At 49.1% G+C, this 16,771-nt stretch overlaps 1 protein-coding gene and 1 non-coding gene across 2 annotated transcripts; one reads left to right on the forward strand and one right to left on the reverse strand.

Moving 5' to 3' along the window:
- The first annotated feature begins 733 nt into the window (after positions 1-733).
- Igfbpl1 (insulin like growth factor binding protein like 1) lies at positions 734-16,501 on the forward strand. Its single transcript, XM_004631823.2, has 5 exons — positions 734-1,181; positions 9,511-9,620; positions 10,254-10,370; positions 12,525-12,683; positions 14,992-16,501. Exons 1-4 carry the CDS (start codon positions 734-736, stop codon positions 12,672-12,674), a joined length of 825 nt encoding a protein of 274 aa, XP_004631880.1. The 3' UTR covers positions 12,675-12,683; positions 14,992-16,501.
- On the reverse strand, positions 11,278-11,383 carry LOC111816986. Its single transcript, XR_002821285.1, has one exon. It is a non-coding gene; the product is annotated as a U6 spliceosomal RNA (small nuclear RNA).
- Positions 16,502-16,771: the final 270 nt, after the last annotated feature.

Consider the following 16,771-nt stretch of genomic DNA (forward strand, 5'->3'; position numbering starts at 1 on the left):
TTTAGAGGGGGAAGGACTATTCTGTCATTCATGATTTTACAGGCATAGAAAATTTCTGAATTTTGTATTTTCTGAAAAGATTCCCAAACCCTTGACAAACGAAGTGACTTCTATAAACCAGGTTGGGGGATTGGAACACAGAGTGGAAGGGAAACACGCTTTTTCATCATTCATGTTTGTAAAATCTGACGTTTATTTATTTATGTATTTATTTTTGCGGTACTGGGGACTGAACTCAGGACCTTGCATTTGCCAGGATAGCGCTTATTCTACTGCACAATTTCCCCAGCCCTAAAATCTGACATTTAAAATCACATATTATCTTTTAAAAATAAAATTCTAAAAGCAATGCAAAATAAAACAGCGTATCCTCCAGGGAGGATTAAGAAACATAAACGGAGCCAGTCTTGTATGTGAAGACCAAACATCCAATCTTGACTACTCTAGCGACCTCGGGCAATATCCCGCTCAAGGGAACTGGGTCTCAGTTTCCCCCAAAGCCCAATCAGCGCTCTGATGCGGGGGAGCTGGTCTGGTGACATCCTCCCAGTTTGAAGCCCGGGGCCAGCCTGGCGCCCACCGCGGAGGGAACATCCCGGGCCGGGCCGCAGCCGGCGGGCACCCCGCGGTGCAGGCCCGGCCAATCAGCGGCCACGGGGCGGGCGCGCTGGCAGCGCCGCACTCTCGGAGCAGAATGCGAGGCAGAGGCGCCACGGCCGTCTCGAAGCAGGTCATGCCGCGCTTGCCGCCTCTCCTGCCGCTGCTGCTTCTGCTGCTGCCGCCGCTGGTCCCCGGCCTCGGGCTCCGCGGCGCAGGCGTCCGGCACTCCGAGTGCGGCCCATGCCTGCCCGAGCACTGCCCTGCGCCCGCGCGGTGCCCCGCGCCCGGGATCGCCGCGCGTGACGAGTGCGGCTGCTGTGCGCGATGTTTGGGCAACGAGGGCGCGAACTGCGGGGGCCCGGCTGGAGCGCGCTGCGGCCCCGGACTGGTGTGCGCGAGCAGGGCCGCGGGGGCGGCGCCCGAGGGCACTGGGCTCTGCGTTTGTGCGCAGCGCGGTGCCGTCTGTGGCTCTGATGGCCGCACCTACTCCAGCATCTGCGCGCTACGCCTGCGCGCCCGGTACGCGCCCCACACGCACTCCGGCCACTTGCACAAGGCGCGCAATGGCCCCTGCCAGTTTGGTGAGTTTCGGTTCTGCAGGACTTTGGCGGGCCGGGAAAGCTGGACCCCAGTCCTCTAGGGTGTTGGGTAAATGATGCTCCTTAGCAATGGTGCCTCCTGGTCCTCAGTATCCCTTCCGGATCAGTTTTTCTCGTTTTACCGGGTGTGCAGGGATAATGGGGTGGGAATCCACATCCTGGATGCTCATGGAGATGGCAGCCCTGGAACTGGGCAGAATTCTGGTGAGCCCTCTCACCCTTTGAAACTTACCGTGGTACCTGCAGATACAATTGTGTGCCATGGTGGCATGTTTGGCTTTGGGAAGCTGGGATTTATGGAAAGCATTCCCTTTGGCTCTGAATGTCCAGGTGCCCTGGTTCCACATGGCTTGCTTGCATGGAAGCAACCAAAGGGAAGCTGAGGCTATCACGTAGCTCCATATGGGGAATCAAGAGTCACTGGGCAGAAGCACAGGCCCGCAAGTGTAGGGCGAAGCCCAGCTGAGGGTCCTGTGGAAGCGCCCATCCAGAATAGGTGAGCTCTTTGGAGACTTAAGCTCTAAAACGATTAGGGTGCCATTGGGGGCAGACTCAGGTTTTAGGGGATAAGGGTGTGTGTAAGCAGGGACCTGCCTGCTTTAAGGAAAGGAATAGAAAACTATGAATTGCTAGGGACTTGAAAACTTAAGCTTACCAGCATTACTGTACAACCATCCCTGGGTGTCATGGTTGCCTATCTTTTCTGTGTAATTTTTCAAAACACAAAACATCAGTATAAGGGATGGCTGGCAAAGCACCCTGCTTTGCTAGCCTGTTGGTCTAAGTGGAGACATGGCTGGCCCATTAGGTTTTTTAAAACTATCAGTCTACTCTTGTCTAGACGGGGGCAATGGAGAGTCCTGGATGAATGAACCTTTGCCTAGCAAGTTTGTGTCTTGAGCTTCATGCTTCTGAGCAGGAATTCTGTCCTGGGCCTGAAGATCAAGTTCAGACTAAATGCCAACATGAATGTAATGACTTCAGTTTCAAAAGGAAAGCTGGGTACAGGAGTGGGAGTGAAGTGGGTTCCAGGCCTTAAGAATATCCAATGTTGTGTTATTGCCCCTCATTCCCCACCCTACCCCATTATTCCAGGACCAGTGTACTCAAGTCCAGAGATACAGTGGATTGTTGGAGAAGAGAAAGTAAGTCTGTTCTAGGAAAGAAAGATGATGTGTGGTCTAGTGGGGATCTGACGCAGCCAGCCTCATGGTGCCTGGGAAGGTGGCCATGGCTTTTCCTAGTTGGGGCTCCCAATAAAGAACAGAGCTGGCTCAGAGTGCTTCTGAGCAGCTTCAGGGCTCCTTGAATGACCCTGAGCTGCTTCCTCCACCTTCTTTCTGGCTGTGTCCTGTGGAGCCATTGTTGAGGTCCCTTCCACTTGGAATGCCTGTTTCTGCCCTGTGACACTTAAACAATCCTGTCTTTTTCTTTGTAGTTTGTGTCACTGGATCCTACAATCTGCTTTCGTCAGCATTTAATTCACACAGGCACTTCCCTTTGTCTGCAGATAGGTAACACTAACTCCACATGCAGGAGACGTAAGAAATGCTGACCAGATCTCCAGAATTTGGGTGGCACCAGTGCTATCAGATAATTTCTCCCTAGAGTGGTATTCTGTTTCTGTGAGAAAGACATTGCAAAGATGCATTGACCAAATCTGCTATTATGAACAGGAGACTGACCCCACAAGGACAGGGGACCTATACAAGATGACCCGTAAAGGTTGGCCAGCTCCCAGGTCCCAACACCCAGTCAGTGCTCTTTCAGGACAGGACTTGCTAGTATTAAGTCAGGCAGATGGTGGTTGCCATGGTTACCAGAGTAAGGACAGATGGCAGATGGAAACCCCATACCCCTAATTCACTGAAAATTACCGAATGACAAGTAAATGTGACAGCCCCTCGAATCTGATCTATGAGCTCTGAGGCCCAACCCAGACCCAGGCCCCAGGAATAAAGAGACACTCAAGGCTGGCTTTTCATGACCTCATTAGTGACAAGCGTCAGAACTCCTGAGCTCAGCTGTCCTTCCCACCAGCATTTGTGTCATCCACCTCCGAACTGACACCTTTTCTCTGTCACCTTCTCTCTTCATGTACTTATGTGACCTCCTGCCCTTGTGTCCTGGTGGAGCTTGAAGGTGTGAACAGGGAGAGATTTCCTAGCTACTTGGCACCTCATTCCGAGCTGCCCTAAAGCAATCTTTAATTCAGAAGCCACAGCAGGAGCACATTTTAACAATGCCCCTGGGGACCCTGCTTGAAGGAAACAGAGGGAGAGGGCTGTTCCGCTGGATGTCAGTGGTAAAATCACCCCTCCTCAGCTCTTGCCCAACCTTCCAGTGCCCCAGCTCCTGGATATAAAGGAAAGAAGGCCTCCCTGGAAGGTGATGAGGTTTTCCCCGGGAGGGGGTGGAGAGAAGCATTTTTATACATACCCAGGCCCCTGTGAGACAGTGTGAAAAGTTTTTGGACTTAGACTTAAATGCTGCATGTACCTCCTGTACTCTGACACACCCTGGAGTGCCTGGTAGTGGCAGTGATCCTGTCACACACACACACACACACACACACACACACACACACACACTGAAGATCGGCATGTGAATGATTCATACTGTTGGATGTTCCTTTACCCTCATTTTCTCCTTTGGTTTTCACAGCTACCCCAGGGAGGTCCCACTCCCACTTACTAGAAACACGAAGAAGGGAATTCCCTTGAGCCACAGAGCTAGTCCCAGCCAGATGCGACCCCAGCCTGGGATTTCCTGGCTCTTTGCAGGATGTTGAGCCCCAGCAGCCCCATGAGCTCTCTATATGCTGAGTCTTAGAAAATTCACATTGGTTGAAATTTCAGCTCTAGAAACCTGAGGTATGTGTTACCAGGTAACCAGAAGAGGCAGCAAATGCCACTTTGTCAGAGGGACAAAGAAGGAGCCTCGTGCTCCAAAGCCTTTCATGCTGAGGGCGGGGATTTGGAGCACAGGCTGCAGGGAGCAGGATTAAGCTATTCCTCATTTCACGTGGTATTGTGACTATTAGCATAAATTATCAGGGCTGCTCAGTGTGTTGATTGTTAAACTCTTTGGTTGTGTACCTCAGATGGAGTCCTGTGGGATGACCTTTGATATTCTTTCTTTGCCTGGCACCATTTACTTTAAAGAAATCTCAGAGGCATTTGCAGAGCTCTTTCGTTGCGGCTATTAAGGACCCATTTAATTGACAGGGTAGGGAGACAGATCACCACACACGATCGTAATAGTATCGATCCCTTTCGTCTGTGCAGATCCACACAGTTAACACAGGCACATTTCTGTCTCCCTTCACCCGGAGGACGCAGGCATTCTCTTTATCTATAGAGGAGGAAGAGGAAAAAGTGGTTAGCACACCCACGCTGAGCGGTTGGCCCAGGACCCCAAGCGCTTGACTCTACTACTTTGCCTACCTTGTGGTTTTGCTGCCTGTGACTGAGCACACCTGGCAACTATTCTGTGTTACCTGTCAGTTAGCCCTTGGGCTGGGGAGAGGAAGCTGGCACACTCAAAGCTGCGGCTGACCAGGAGCCACCTTCCCTCCAGAGCCACAGGCTTTTGTCAAAGGAAGTGGAAAGGGAAACCCTGGCCTTCAGGATTGTGGCTGCTCTGACAACAGTAAGGTGAAAAGCTATGTGCCAGGCTGGTGGGGTGCAGGCCATTGCCCATGGTTTCTGGGCCCTCTAGGAAGGTCCCTCTGATGGGAATTGTGACATAGCCAGGAGGTGACAAGCAGGCAAGGCATGGTGGAAGAGTCTGCCCCTGGGGTGGCACAGCCTGCCACATCCTTGAGTCCCTCTATAGGAGACTCATGGACCCTAGAGTCTTGCAGCAATTCCTCACAACAGCCTTCAGGGAGTAAGAAGGGGAAGGGTGGGCTCCTGTGGCTAGTTTAAAGAAAAAAAAAAGAACGAAGCCAAGTCACACTACCGGAATGTGGCACAGGCAGCACTAGCAGTGGAGTTCCGTGCCCTAACCCACCATGCTGTCCCTCCTGCCTCTGATTGTCTTTGAGCATCCCAGTACTATACATCTGGGGACAAAGGATGTCCTAAGAGTATCAAAGACACATTGCCCATCTCATGGAATATCTTCACTGGTCTTTGGGGGTGATGTGTGGGTTCTTTCCTGCCTCTACAAAAAGGGGCTAACATAGCCAGCCTGAGGCTGTGCCTTCAGAGGGGACTGCTGGCAGGCTGGGAGCCTGGGTTTCAGGACGGCATCACCACTCTTAGGGCCGATGTGAGTGGCTCCACTGTGCCTGATCTGTACAGTGCAACCTGCCTCTGTGGTCATTGGCTTTTTGTTACTATATCAAAATACCTCAAGTGGTTAACTCAGAGAGAAGAGTTGATTTGGCTCATGGTTCTAGAGGTTCAGTCCAAGATCAGCAGCCCTGTTTGTCTTTGCAGCACAGCATGGCAGGAGTGGCTCACTTTTTGACTCAGGAATAGGGGGAAGGGAAGGGGAGGGAAGGATGAAAAAGGAGAGGAGAGAGGGCGGTGAGAGAAGAAGAGACACTAGTATTCCATTATCCACTATTCCAGCTCTTAAGGGTCCATTTAATTGGCAGGGTAGGCAGACATCACCAAACACTGTCATAATAATATTGATCCTTTTCTTCTGCACAGATCCATAGTTCACACACGCTCATCCATTATCTCCTTGGTGGCTGTCTGGCGGTGGCCATTGTTTTTATCTGCAGACAAGGAGAAAGTGGTTAGCACACCCCTCAGGACCCAAGATTTCCCACTAGGCCCTGCCTCCTAAAGGTCCCATCACTTCCCTGTTGCACCAGCTGAGAACCAATCCTTTAACATGTGGACCGTTAGAGGACACTGACCAAATAGCACCGCCAAATACCTGCTTACTTTCCAGGAGCTTGTGCTGTTGTATGCAGTGGGTACCTGTGTGACCAGCCCTCTGTTGACACCCTGGGCACTGAGCCCTCATGAGCCTCCAGGGGGACAGCATTCTACAGGTGCTGTCTCTTTTCATGATTGTGCCCTTTGTGACTCTACTGGGAGAAGTTTGGGGAAGTTTGTGCCTGGTTCTCTACCCGACTTTCCCCTTGGCTGATTTTGCCTTGTATCTTGTGCTGATGTAAACCGTGAGTATATCCATGAGTTCTATGAGCCCTCCAGCAAATCTCTGTATCTGAGGATTGTCCTGAGGATTCCTGACACAATCCCTAAGAACTAATCTCTTATTCTGGGATGGAGTCCGTGCAAAAAGCAAATGGTTCACTTTAAAAATTGTATGGAAATTCATAGAACCAGGGAGCTGGCTTTGAGTTTCCACTCTTCCAGGCCCTTCACCCTGATGAGCCTTTCTGTTCTCATTTCTAAAATGGGGATAAAAACCACCGCTTCACAGGACTGGTGTGAGAGTGGAAGGGGTGGTGCACAAGGAAGAGTACCGTGGGGAGAAGCAAGATGGCATTGAGGCAGGGTAAGAGAGTAGAGGTTCTCGAAACAGGTACAAGGCTCATGGCCTTAGCCCAGTATTCAAGGCTGGGCAGTCCTTCAAGGCTTCCCCTTAGGATGGCTGGTAAGACTGCTGGAAAGACAGGTGTTTCTCCAACCTTGTCAGTGGAAGGCACTGCGTTAGTCTGTGACATTATCACCATTGCAATTATGAATACTATTGACTATGAAGAGCTGTCTCAGATAAAAATGTTTTAAATTTAAAATCGTATGTGTTAAAGTGAAAAGCAGGTGATTATGACAAAGTGCACCCTGAGGATATTTCTTGAGATAACTATTCTATGTCTGGGTTACCGTGGTAGTTACATGACTGTATGCATTTGTCAAACCTTAGAACTGCGGCATACCAGAAAGAATAAGTAGTACTGTCTGCAGATCTGCAAATCAATAAATTATGAAGTATCCCTTTGACATTGAAAGCAGAAGTCTGTTTTGTAAAAGACATGATATTTCCTGCTGTGACATCTGTGACAAAGATAGTATTTCCAAGACACTCCTCTTTAGTTGCAGGTAATGAAAGAGTCAGTGGCCAGCCAGGGAACTGGATCGAGGAAGAAGAAATGTGATTTACTGGTTTATTCAGTTAGGACAGAAAAGGATTGATGAAATCTCATTTAAAATTTATGACTTTACATGAATGAAAGTGAAACCCAGTGATGAGAGTCCCTTTGGGATCCATGGAGGGCTCTGAAGAGGGTTCTGATGGTCCCCAAGTGAACCATTTAAGGACTGTGGTGGAGGCAACATCACAGCACCTGTGTGGCTGGGAGGCTCTGAAGGGGAATGTGAATAAATTAGCCTTTCTTTGTTATCACAGATGGGGCTGCTGCCAGAGCCAGGCCGTGGGCTTCTTTGTGGAAGTGGGCAATGTTAGGTGTCTCAGAGCTTGGTTCCTTGGGGGCTTTAGATATGGACTGGCAGGGTCCTTCACAGGGGAGCCCGGTGGGAACAGCTGAAGCAGTGGGCTGAGCAAGTGTTGGAAGAGGCAGCCTGGAATGGTTGGATAGTCCTGGTATTCAGCTCCAGGGAAAACCAAGGCATCCCCAGAAATGTGGGCTCCAGAGAGCAGCCCTGGGATCAGCAGGTGGCAGCTACAGAGACAGCTTTTCACTCCAGAGGATAAGATTTCTTACCAGTAGTCCTCCAAAGATGGAAGGGCCTGGCTCTATAGGTAGTGAGCTCTCCATCACTGGAAGTATGGAAGCAAAGTCTGGATGGATGTGTCACAGACAAGTGCAGGATTCTGGGGAGTTGGAATGCTATCATCATCTTAAAACTCTGTGGCTTAACATAATTTCTCTCCAGCCTGACAGGATCTGCTTCCCAGACTGTCTGCAGGGGCCAGACTAATCTTTTTGCATCCTTCTACTTCTCTGCCTTAGACAGAGCATCAGTCCTGTCCCTCACTCCCCCTCCCCCCTCCATCCTGTCTACCTCCCTTGGTGCTCCATTTTTACTACAGCCTTCCCCTGGGGGTGAGGGCCCTTCCCCTCTTGGGACAGGCCTGGGAAGGGCAGCAAGTCTGTTCCTGAGGCCTCACTAGGCAAAGCCCCAGGAACCCTTGAACCTGTATTATGATGGCCCTGGAAGAACACATTTGTTCTTTTATTTGCCACGTTCCCCACCCCAGCCCCTATTTGCATATTGGGTAGTGAAGCCATTGCTTTCTCACTGTCTGTGAGTGGGTCCCCTGCACAACCCTGGGGAGGAGTGTATAACTCCCAGCTCCCATGCGAGGAGGCCTGAACCGAGAGTACTTGCATGGCCAGGCCTCCTCCTTACACCTTGGATGCAGCTGGGTGGCTGAACTTGCTGTCCACCACAGGTGAGCTCAGGTAGGTGCACCTGGCTGTAAGCCTGGTCATGTCTCAGCAGGTCGAAGAGATGCAGGCTCCCTGGTCAGAGGAGTGGTTGCTTAACTGGACCTGCAGGATGGACTTAACTTTCAAAGATGGCTGTGAACAGAGCAGATGCCATGCATGGAAGGAGGCAGAGTGTGGGATATGAGTTTTTTGGGCTTATTTGTTTTTGTTTTGTTATAATACTGGTAAGGTAAACTCAGAGCCTTCATATTGAGCTGCATCTCCAGGCCTTTTTATTTTTTAAATTTTGAGTGGAGTCTCATTAAGTCACTGAGCTGCCCAGACTTGGCTCAACCCTGCTGTCCTGCTGAGGATTACAGGTGCTGGGATTATAGGTGTGCCACCACACCCTTGCTGTTAGCTGAGTTCCTAACTCATACCCACAGGCTCCTGGGTTCCCTCCAGAGAGCCCACGTTCCCCTCTGCTTCCTAAAATGCCTGCCATCCTAGAGCTGCATTTGCCTCATCTGGAGTCACAGAAGCTCAGCCCCCTCTCCCTTCACGGGTTCCCAGGTCTGCTTGGGAATGGAGTAGTTCAGCCTGGTGTCTGCATATGCAGACCGTTATGTCCATGATGTACCAAGGGGCTCTGCTTTGGCAGAAATGGTGTCCTGCTTTGAAATACTCAGCATGCAGAAGCAGAAAAGCCCTTTTGGAGGCCACCAGGACCTGTGGCTGAACCGTACACGGATGGCAGCTGGGGTCCAGGACGTGCCTACAGGGGGAGTGTGCTAGGCCGGAGCTTTGTCACTGACCTTGAGAAGTGGTCTTGCTTCTCAGGACCCGTTTTCCTGGTGGTAAGACATTGGCAGTGGGTCAGAAAAATCTCCCCTCAGTTGAGGAGTCACTGCACCCCTCAGGGCAGAGGTCCCCAAGGCCCTCTGCAGCCTGGACAGCATAAAGCCATGATCCCTTGTGTTCTTTTCACAGCTCCTGTGGTCATCTTGCCACCCCGGAGTGTCCACAATGTCACTGGGGCACAGGTTTACCTGTCCTGTGAGGTGAGGGCAGTGCCCACCCCAGTCATCACGTGGAGGAAGGTATTTGTCTCCAAGCACTCTTGTATGTATAGGGGGTGCACGCGCATGTGCACTTGGGTGAGGCAGAGACAGACAGAACGGTGGGTGGTGAAATTTTTCCTTTAAATGTGCTCATGTGTATCCCTTTATATGTGGGCCAGAAGATTACAAAAGAAGCCTTGCATACCACTCCTCCCTCTCCAAACTTTTACCCTAGGAGAGGGACTGGTGCAGTCTGGTCCGTGCCATCTGCTGCCTTGGCCACAGCCTAGCTCAGCTACTGGGACCCAGAACCTGCTGCATGGGGGAGATGAGCTGTAGACTGCCTTGGCTGAGAGTAGAAGACTTGGTCCTGTCCCAAATGTCAATCCTCCTGAAGATCTATCATGACATTTGTTGCTCCTGTGGCTCAACAGTCCTGACAAGGGCTCTGAAATTGTGAACTGCCTTTGCCAAATAGTGGCGATGTTAGCATCCTTGCCGTCCAGCAGGGGGTGCTGCTTACACACACCTTTAGGTTTTTAAGGCACCTGATGTTATTTGAATACTAAAAGACTGGTGCTAGGGCTTTTCAGCCTTTGAGTCCCTGGGAAGATGGAGATGTTTGGGGTTAGAAGTACTTATTCTAAGTGGCTCATGGTTTCTCTGCTGTAGATCACACACTCTCCTGAGGGCATCGAGGTCCTGGAGGAGTTACCTGGGGATCACGTCAATATAGCTGTCCAGGTGCGAGGGGGCCCTGCTGACCACGAGGCCACAGGGTGGATTTTGGTGAGTTTTTCAGGTTATCTGATATTACTGGCTGACTTTATGAACCTTTGTCTTTCTGTGACATGCGAGAGTTCTCAAAGCTCTTCCTGTTCGTCTCACAGGCCTTCCATGTCTGGCAGGCTGTGTAGCCCCTGAGAGCCCAGGGATTTGCCTCAGAGGCCCTCACAAGACCTGTCAGTGGGTTATGATACATGGCGAGGGAGATTAGCTTGCTAAACAGCTGACTTGGGGCTGGTGAGATGGCTCAGTGGTCTAAAGCACCTACTTAGAACAAGCTTAGCAAAGCACAGGGACCATGGTTCAATCCCCCAGCACCACATGCCAGCCAGCCCCGCCCCCTGGTGGGCTGAGCTGGCCACACACACACACACACACACACACACACACACATAAATAAATAAATAAATAAATAAATGTTTAAAAAAAAAAAACAGCTGACTTTAAGGCAGAGAAAGGAGCCTGGCTCACCCAGTTGGGCCCAATTTAAGGGTTAGTGTGAATAAGAAAGAGGGAGGCATAAGAGCCAGGTAAGGGGATGTAAAAAGGCCTCTCGCCTCCATTGCTGGTGGTGGAACTGAAGGAAGGGGCCATGAGCCAAGGAGCACTGGTATATTGGTCAGCTTTCTAGTGCTGGACAAAGTACCTGACACCTCCAGCTGACAGGAGAGGGCTATTTTGGTTCATAGTTTCCTGGGTCTCAGTCCATGATCAGCAGGCTCCGGTGAAGAGACATGGTGGAAGAGGGACAGGACACGGTGGCTAGGGACAGGACACAGTGGCCAGGAAGCAGAGCACAGGGAATGAGCACCAGCGTGGCAGGGACCAGGCACCACATATAACCCTATGGTTGCCTCCCATTCATGAGATTGGTGCCCTCACTAGCCAGTCACCTTTCTCTCTTTTTTAAAAAAATATGGAATGCTTCATGAATTTGCATGTCATCCTTGCACGGGGGCCATTTGATCTTCTCTGTTTCATTCTAATGTTAGTATATGTGGTGCCAAAGCGAGCACCAGTCAACTCTCTTGAGTCAAGGCGACAATTTTGGGGGGAGGATACCAGGATTCAACCCAGTAACAACATATAGCTACATTCCTAGCCCATTTAAAAATATTTATTTGTTTATTTATTTATTATTTTGGACCAGGGTCTCACTAAAGTGCCCAGGCAGGAGTCAAACTTGGGATCCTCTTGCCTTAGTCTCCCAGAGTGCTGACGTTGCAGGCATTGCTGCCATACTTGGCTGACAATCAATATTAACTAGCACAGCTGTCTACTAGGAACTGGACTGGGCCAGGCAGCAGGTTCTACCCTAGAATCATAGGAATGCTGCTGCACCCTGATTTTCATCTCCTGAGACCCATTTGGCCTTCTGACCTCCAAAACTATAGATGATAAGTTTGTGTTTTAAGCCACTAAGTTTGAAAAGGTTGGTTATGGTAGCCATAGAGCAGTAATCCACCTAAGACCACATAACTGGTAAAGAGGGACCAGGTATAGTCAAGATCCCCTCCAGGGTTGCTATGCCATTCATAGTATTTTTGCTTTAAAAAGAAAGAATGCCAAGTGTCTGGAAGGTGGAAGAATAGGAATGCTCACCAGGGATGGCTTCCCCCATGTCCCCACAGCTCTGGGAGGGGCTGATTCTGTACCCAGTTGAAGGCCTCAGAATGCAGTCGGGCCCATGGCCTTTACAAACCAACCAAGCACACTCCCTCATTTTGACAAGCAAACATAAGAAGTAGAAAATACTACTGGTGGTACTTAAAAGGGCTACCCCTACAGGGAACACTGACTCCTACAGGGAACACTTTATGGATCTTCTTTAGCTAAAAGAGTTTTGTTTTATAATTTGCAGTCTTTTCCTCATAATCTATACTGTCCCCTTCAATAAAAGGACCAGGCAGCTAGAGTGAAAGGCAGGAATGTAGAGGAATTGTTAAAGAAAAAGCCACAATAAGGATCTTGCCCTTCAAGAGGGTCCCCAAGAATAATGTTTTACAGTGCGCCGCTTGGCAGTCGAGGCAAGAAGACAAACAGGAGTTGGTCTTATTCAAAAAGGAGCAAGTGGTCAAATAGAGCATTAAAAGCTAAGTAAGCAGGTCTTGTGTTGTGCTGCATGTAACTGTGTGACTGTGCCTGCTGTGTGCCTAGATCAGTCCCCTGAGAAAGGAAGACGAGGGCGTGTACCAGTGCCACGCGGCCAATGTGGTTGGGGAAGCCGTATCGCACAGCACAGTGATGGTCCTAGATCTGAGCAGATACAAAAGCCCCCGCTCCCCAGCTCCAGCTGACCGCCTGTGACGGATGAAGGTATATGTTCTGAGCCATTTCATTATTCCTGCCTGTGTCCCAAGAGTTTTGAGGTGGCTGACTAGATATGCGATAACACAGAAGCGAAATACGCAAGTGGGGACACAGGAGGGAAAATGGGGAAGAGCTGGGCGGTGTGAAGGTGAGCGCTGGACCTCTGTGTGCTCTGCGTGTCTCTGACCTCCCCAGCATGCACAGTCAAGAGCTGGGAACATGGGCGTCTGCAGGATGAAAGAGCTGGAACTGTTTCTCGGTCTCTGAGGTGGGAAGGATATTTCCTCCAGGCCCAAGAGGTGGTAGACAGTGTCACTTCAACAGCATTTACACAGAAACTTTCCTGCAGAGAAGACCGCTGGGCTTTGTGTGTCTTCTCCCAGGATGGCTCTCACCCCTTTGCTTACTGTCCTGTGTGCTGCTTGGCAACACGTCTCACGGGGCTGGGGGGGGGGCAGAATGCAGAGATCCAAACAGCCTTTAGTTCGCCTAGTCACACAGGTGACTCTGGGGTTGCATCTGCACCCTGTCTACAGGGAACTGAGAACTTGGGAAATGAATCACTTTCTCAGCCAGCTTTTTCTGTGTAGCAACCCCAAGCGCTGCTGGTTCTCAGCCAGAAGCATCTATCTCTTGCTCACGTTCCATATCACTGGTATGGGCTGGCTGTGGTTCTGCTCCACAGCTCTTCTCATCTGAGACCCAGCTGGAGGAGCAGCTCCCGTGTGGAATACATACACTCTTCTGGCAGAAGGGTTAAGTAAGAGGCCAAGCCAAGTATATAGTCTCAGTTAATGTCTGGCTCAGATGTACGTCATCATTGAACTATATAGCAAATGCACACCATCCTCATATCTGCCTGCACATCATTGGCCAGTGCACATCACAGGTCACACTGGGATGGGTGAATCCAGGCAGTGTGTACTACTCTCACTGGAGACAAAGGGCAGGGGTGCAGGATCCTCATACAGGGTGGGAGGACAGGCGTGACCTGGGATTATGGGACTATCACCAAGGCTGACCAACAGGTTTTTAGTAGAGCAGGAAAAACTAGAAACAGAAATTTCTTAAAAGCAGAAGGATTTTACTATAGTTCTAATTAAATATAACCTTGTGGCCACTATTGTTATACACCTTCTGTGTGCAAGAACTCTCTTCAGATCTGTAGGGGAGACACAGACAAATAAAAAGTGAGCATCATTAGAATACAAGGGCTGCAGCTTAGGGGAAAAAAGATGTGTGTCGTTTTGAGGTAGGAGAAGCCCCTGAAACTAAGGAAAGTGAGGGCAGATGTCACTGGGAAGTGGCATTGGGGCTGAAAGGCAAATGTCTGCAGGTATTCAGAGGTCATAGAAAAGGGGAAAGTGTGAACGTATGAAACTAAGATAGGGCTGGGGAGATAGCTCAGTGACATAAGCACCTGCCTGGCAAGTGAAAAGACCTGGGTTTGATGCCTGGTACTGCAAGCTGTGCCGGCCCCAGAAGTGCTGTGCCAGCTCCAAAATCAGGCATGGTGGTGTACACTTGTAGTCCCAGTGCTGGGGAGGCTGAGCCAGGAGGATCACTATGAATCCAAACTACATAGCGAGACCCTGTACCAAAAACTTTTTTCTTTTTGCGGAACTGGGGATTGAGCTCAGACCCTTCTGCTTTCCAGGGAAGCACTTATTCCACTGAGCCATCTCCCCAGCCCCTCAAAAACTTTTTAAAAAACGTTTTTTTACTTTAAGACTGTAAGATAGAATTCAGGAAAGAGTTAATCAGGTTGTAAAGTTATCTTCCTGATACTTGACTCCTTTGTTTTAGGTAAATATATCTTTTTTTTTTTTTTTTTTTTTTGGAACTGGGAATTGAACTCAGATCTTTGAGTTTGTCAGTCAAGCGCTTATCCTACTGAGCCATCTCCCCGGCCCCTAAATATATCTTCTTATATGTATTATTTTTGTATAACATATTTTACCTATTTTATTGCATATTCAGGTGTTGAGTTCCCTGTAAAATGTGCAGTGTTGGCCAGCTCTTGCTTGCCTGCCTCCAGAAGTACAGGGCTCACTACTGCCAGAAAACCACCTTAGAATTTTCCAATAATTGAAACGTTCTTCCTTGTATTGAGCTGTAATGCGTGTGTCTGAAATCTCCATCTACTGGTCTCACATGTTTTTCTCGGGCTTCTGCAGGACCCCTTGACCCTTCCCTCGAACCATTTCATGCAAAGAAATATTTGAATTTAGGAATCACCTCCCATTGAACACACAGCAGATTGTGACAGAACAGGTCCTTTTTCTCTAACTTTTCCCCTCTTTTTTTTCCCCAGGGTCTTAGAGACATTGAGCACAGGATAATGAAGAAGTCAAATACTGAACCATTTTGCTTTGTGAAGACTTGGGAAAACTGTTTGTAGATGACCCCTTTTGTATGTTTTTAAAAACTGGATGCAAACTAGATTCATACGCAGATGTAGTTTTTAACAGGATAAACATGGGAAAACAGATGTGCATGTAGCTTTTTTATACTCTTGGAATGATTGTTTCGTGTGAATTCTTTTTTAACTTTTCCTTCCCAGGGAGCTCAAATCTTGGCATATTTGTAATCTAAAGGGCTCCAATTGAGGTGCGTGTGACTCAGACCTGTGACTGATTAGTGCATGCTCTGCGACTTAGTTTGTGTTGTAGAAGGAGGGAGGAATTTCTCAGCACTCCTCAGTCTGATTTTTGCTTGCTGTGTGACCTCATGGGTCTCTTTCCCTCTCTGGGCCTAGGTCCTTCATCTGTGATTGTGGCATTTGAAACTGATGTCACCAGAATCCTTTCCAACCCTGACATCCTAGGGTAAGATAGCCTTGTACAATAAATATAGAAAGCCTGATCTTAGTGTTCATCTTCAAATGGTATTCCCTTAAAAACAAATTATCACCTCATACCAGGGTGTAGATAACTAGTGTGACTCTTACATTTCTGTCCTTTCCCTCAGTTTAAGATTTAGTCCTAGATAGGACAGGTACTTTGGTGGGTGTTTGGGGACCATACCGACTACTATGATCCCAGCATTGCACAATGTGGGCTGAGATCCGGCTTCTGGACATCACAGTGTGGAAGGGGATCAGGTCCAGAGGTCCTGGACATTGAATCACAGTATAGTATAGAGCATTCTACTTATATACATTTTGACCTCATCCAAGAATAAGGCTTTCTCCCTTTTTAGTGGAAGAAGGAGAATATTTACTATCTGGTGGATCTCTGGTGATTAGAATTTCTTCACATTAGTCCTTAAAGTGGAGAAAGCACTGTCCCACCCATGAGCCCAGTCCCACAAAGGTGGGCAGCACAGTAATTAGTGTCCTGGTACTGCTCTGTGAAGAAACTAAACTCTAGGAGGGAAACTCCTTGTCCAAGTCTGGAGGTAGAAACCCTGCTACTTTCCACTCTATGCTGCTCTGTCCCAGGGTGACCTTAAAAGCAGAGGAGGGCAGTGCTGCCATACCTGGCCCAGTTCAACTTTTAAAGAACTCTCTTGTGCCTCTTATATTGGCCATTATATTCTTGAGTACTTGTTAGAATTGAACTTTTTTGCCTTTGAATGTGGCCATTGATTGTCCAAAATATTGGCATGGTATGACTGGTATACTCCACAGTAGAAAGAGACCAATCTGGGAATCCAGAAGCGTGAGGTCCACGCAGTTCATCCTGGCTTGCTATGCAATTGTAGGCGGGTCCCTTCACGCCCTGGGCAGCCACACCCTCATCTGAATAGGAAGGGGATGAACCTAGAGGAATGATTTTTGAACTTAAAACACTGGAGTTCCTTCTTTGAGTAAATTGAGAATTGAAATTGATCAAATTGGGGCTGGTGAGATGGCTCGGTGGTCTGGAGCACCTACTTAGAACAAGTTTAGCAAAAAAGCACAGGGACCGCGGTTCAGTCCCCCAGCACCGCATGCCAGCCAGCCCTGCTCCCTGGTGGGCTGAGCTGGCCACACACACACACACACACACACACACACACACAAATAAAATTAAAAAAAAAAAAAGAAGTTAATCAAATTGGAAGCCACCTTTGGCTATTGGTAGTTGGGGCTGCCTTGGATACTGGGGAAT

Source organism: Octodon degus, unplaced genomic scaffold, assembly GCF_000260255.1.
Source record: "Octodon degus isolate 3935 unplaced genomic scaffold, OctDeg1.0 scaffold00045, whole genome shotgun sequence".
NCBI lineage: Eukaryota > Metazoa > Chordata > Mammalia > Rodentia > Octodontidae > Octodon > Octodon degus.

What these genes read in the sequence shown, in the direction of transcription:
- Igfbpl1 (XM_004631823.2), top strand. Translation starts at nt 734, where the DNA reads ATGCCGCGCTTGCCGCCTCTCCTGCCGCTGCTGCTTCTGCTGCTGCCG. An exon ending in CAGTCATCACGTGGAGGAAG is followed by an intron (nt 9,621 to 10,253) that starts GTATTTGTCTCC and finishes TCTCTGCTGTAG; the next exon opens with ATCACACACTCTCCTGAGGG. An exon ending in AGGCCACAGGGTGGATTTTG is followed by an intron (nt 10,371 to 12,524) that starts GTGAGTTTTTCA and finishes CTGTGTGCCTAG; the next exon opens with ATCAGTCCCCTGAGAAAGGA.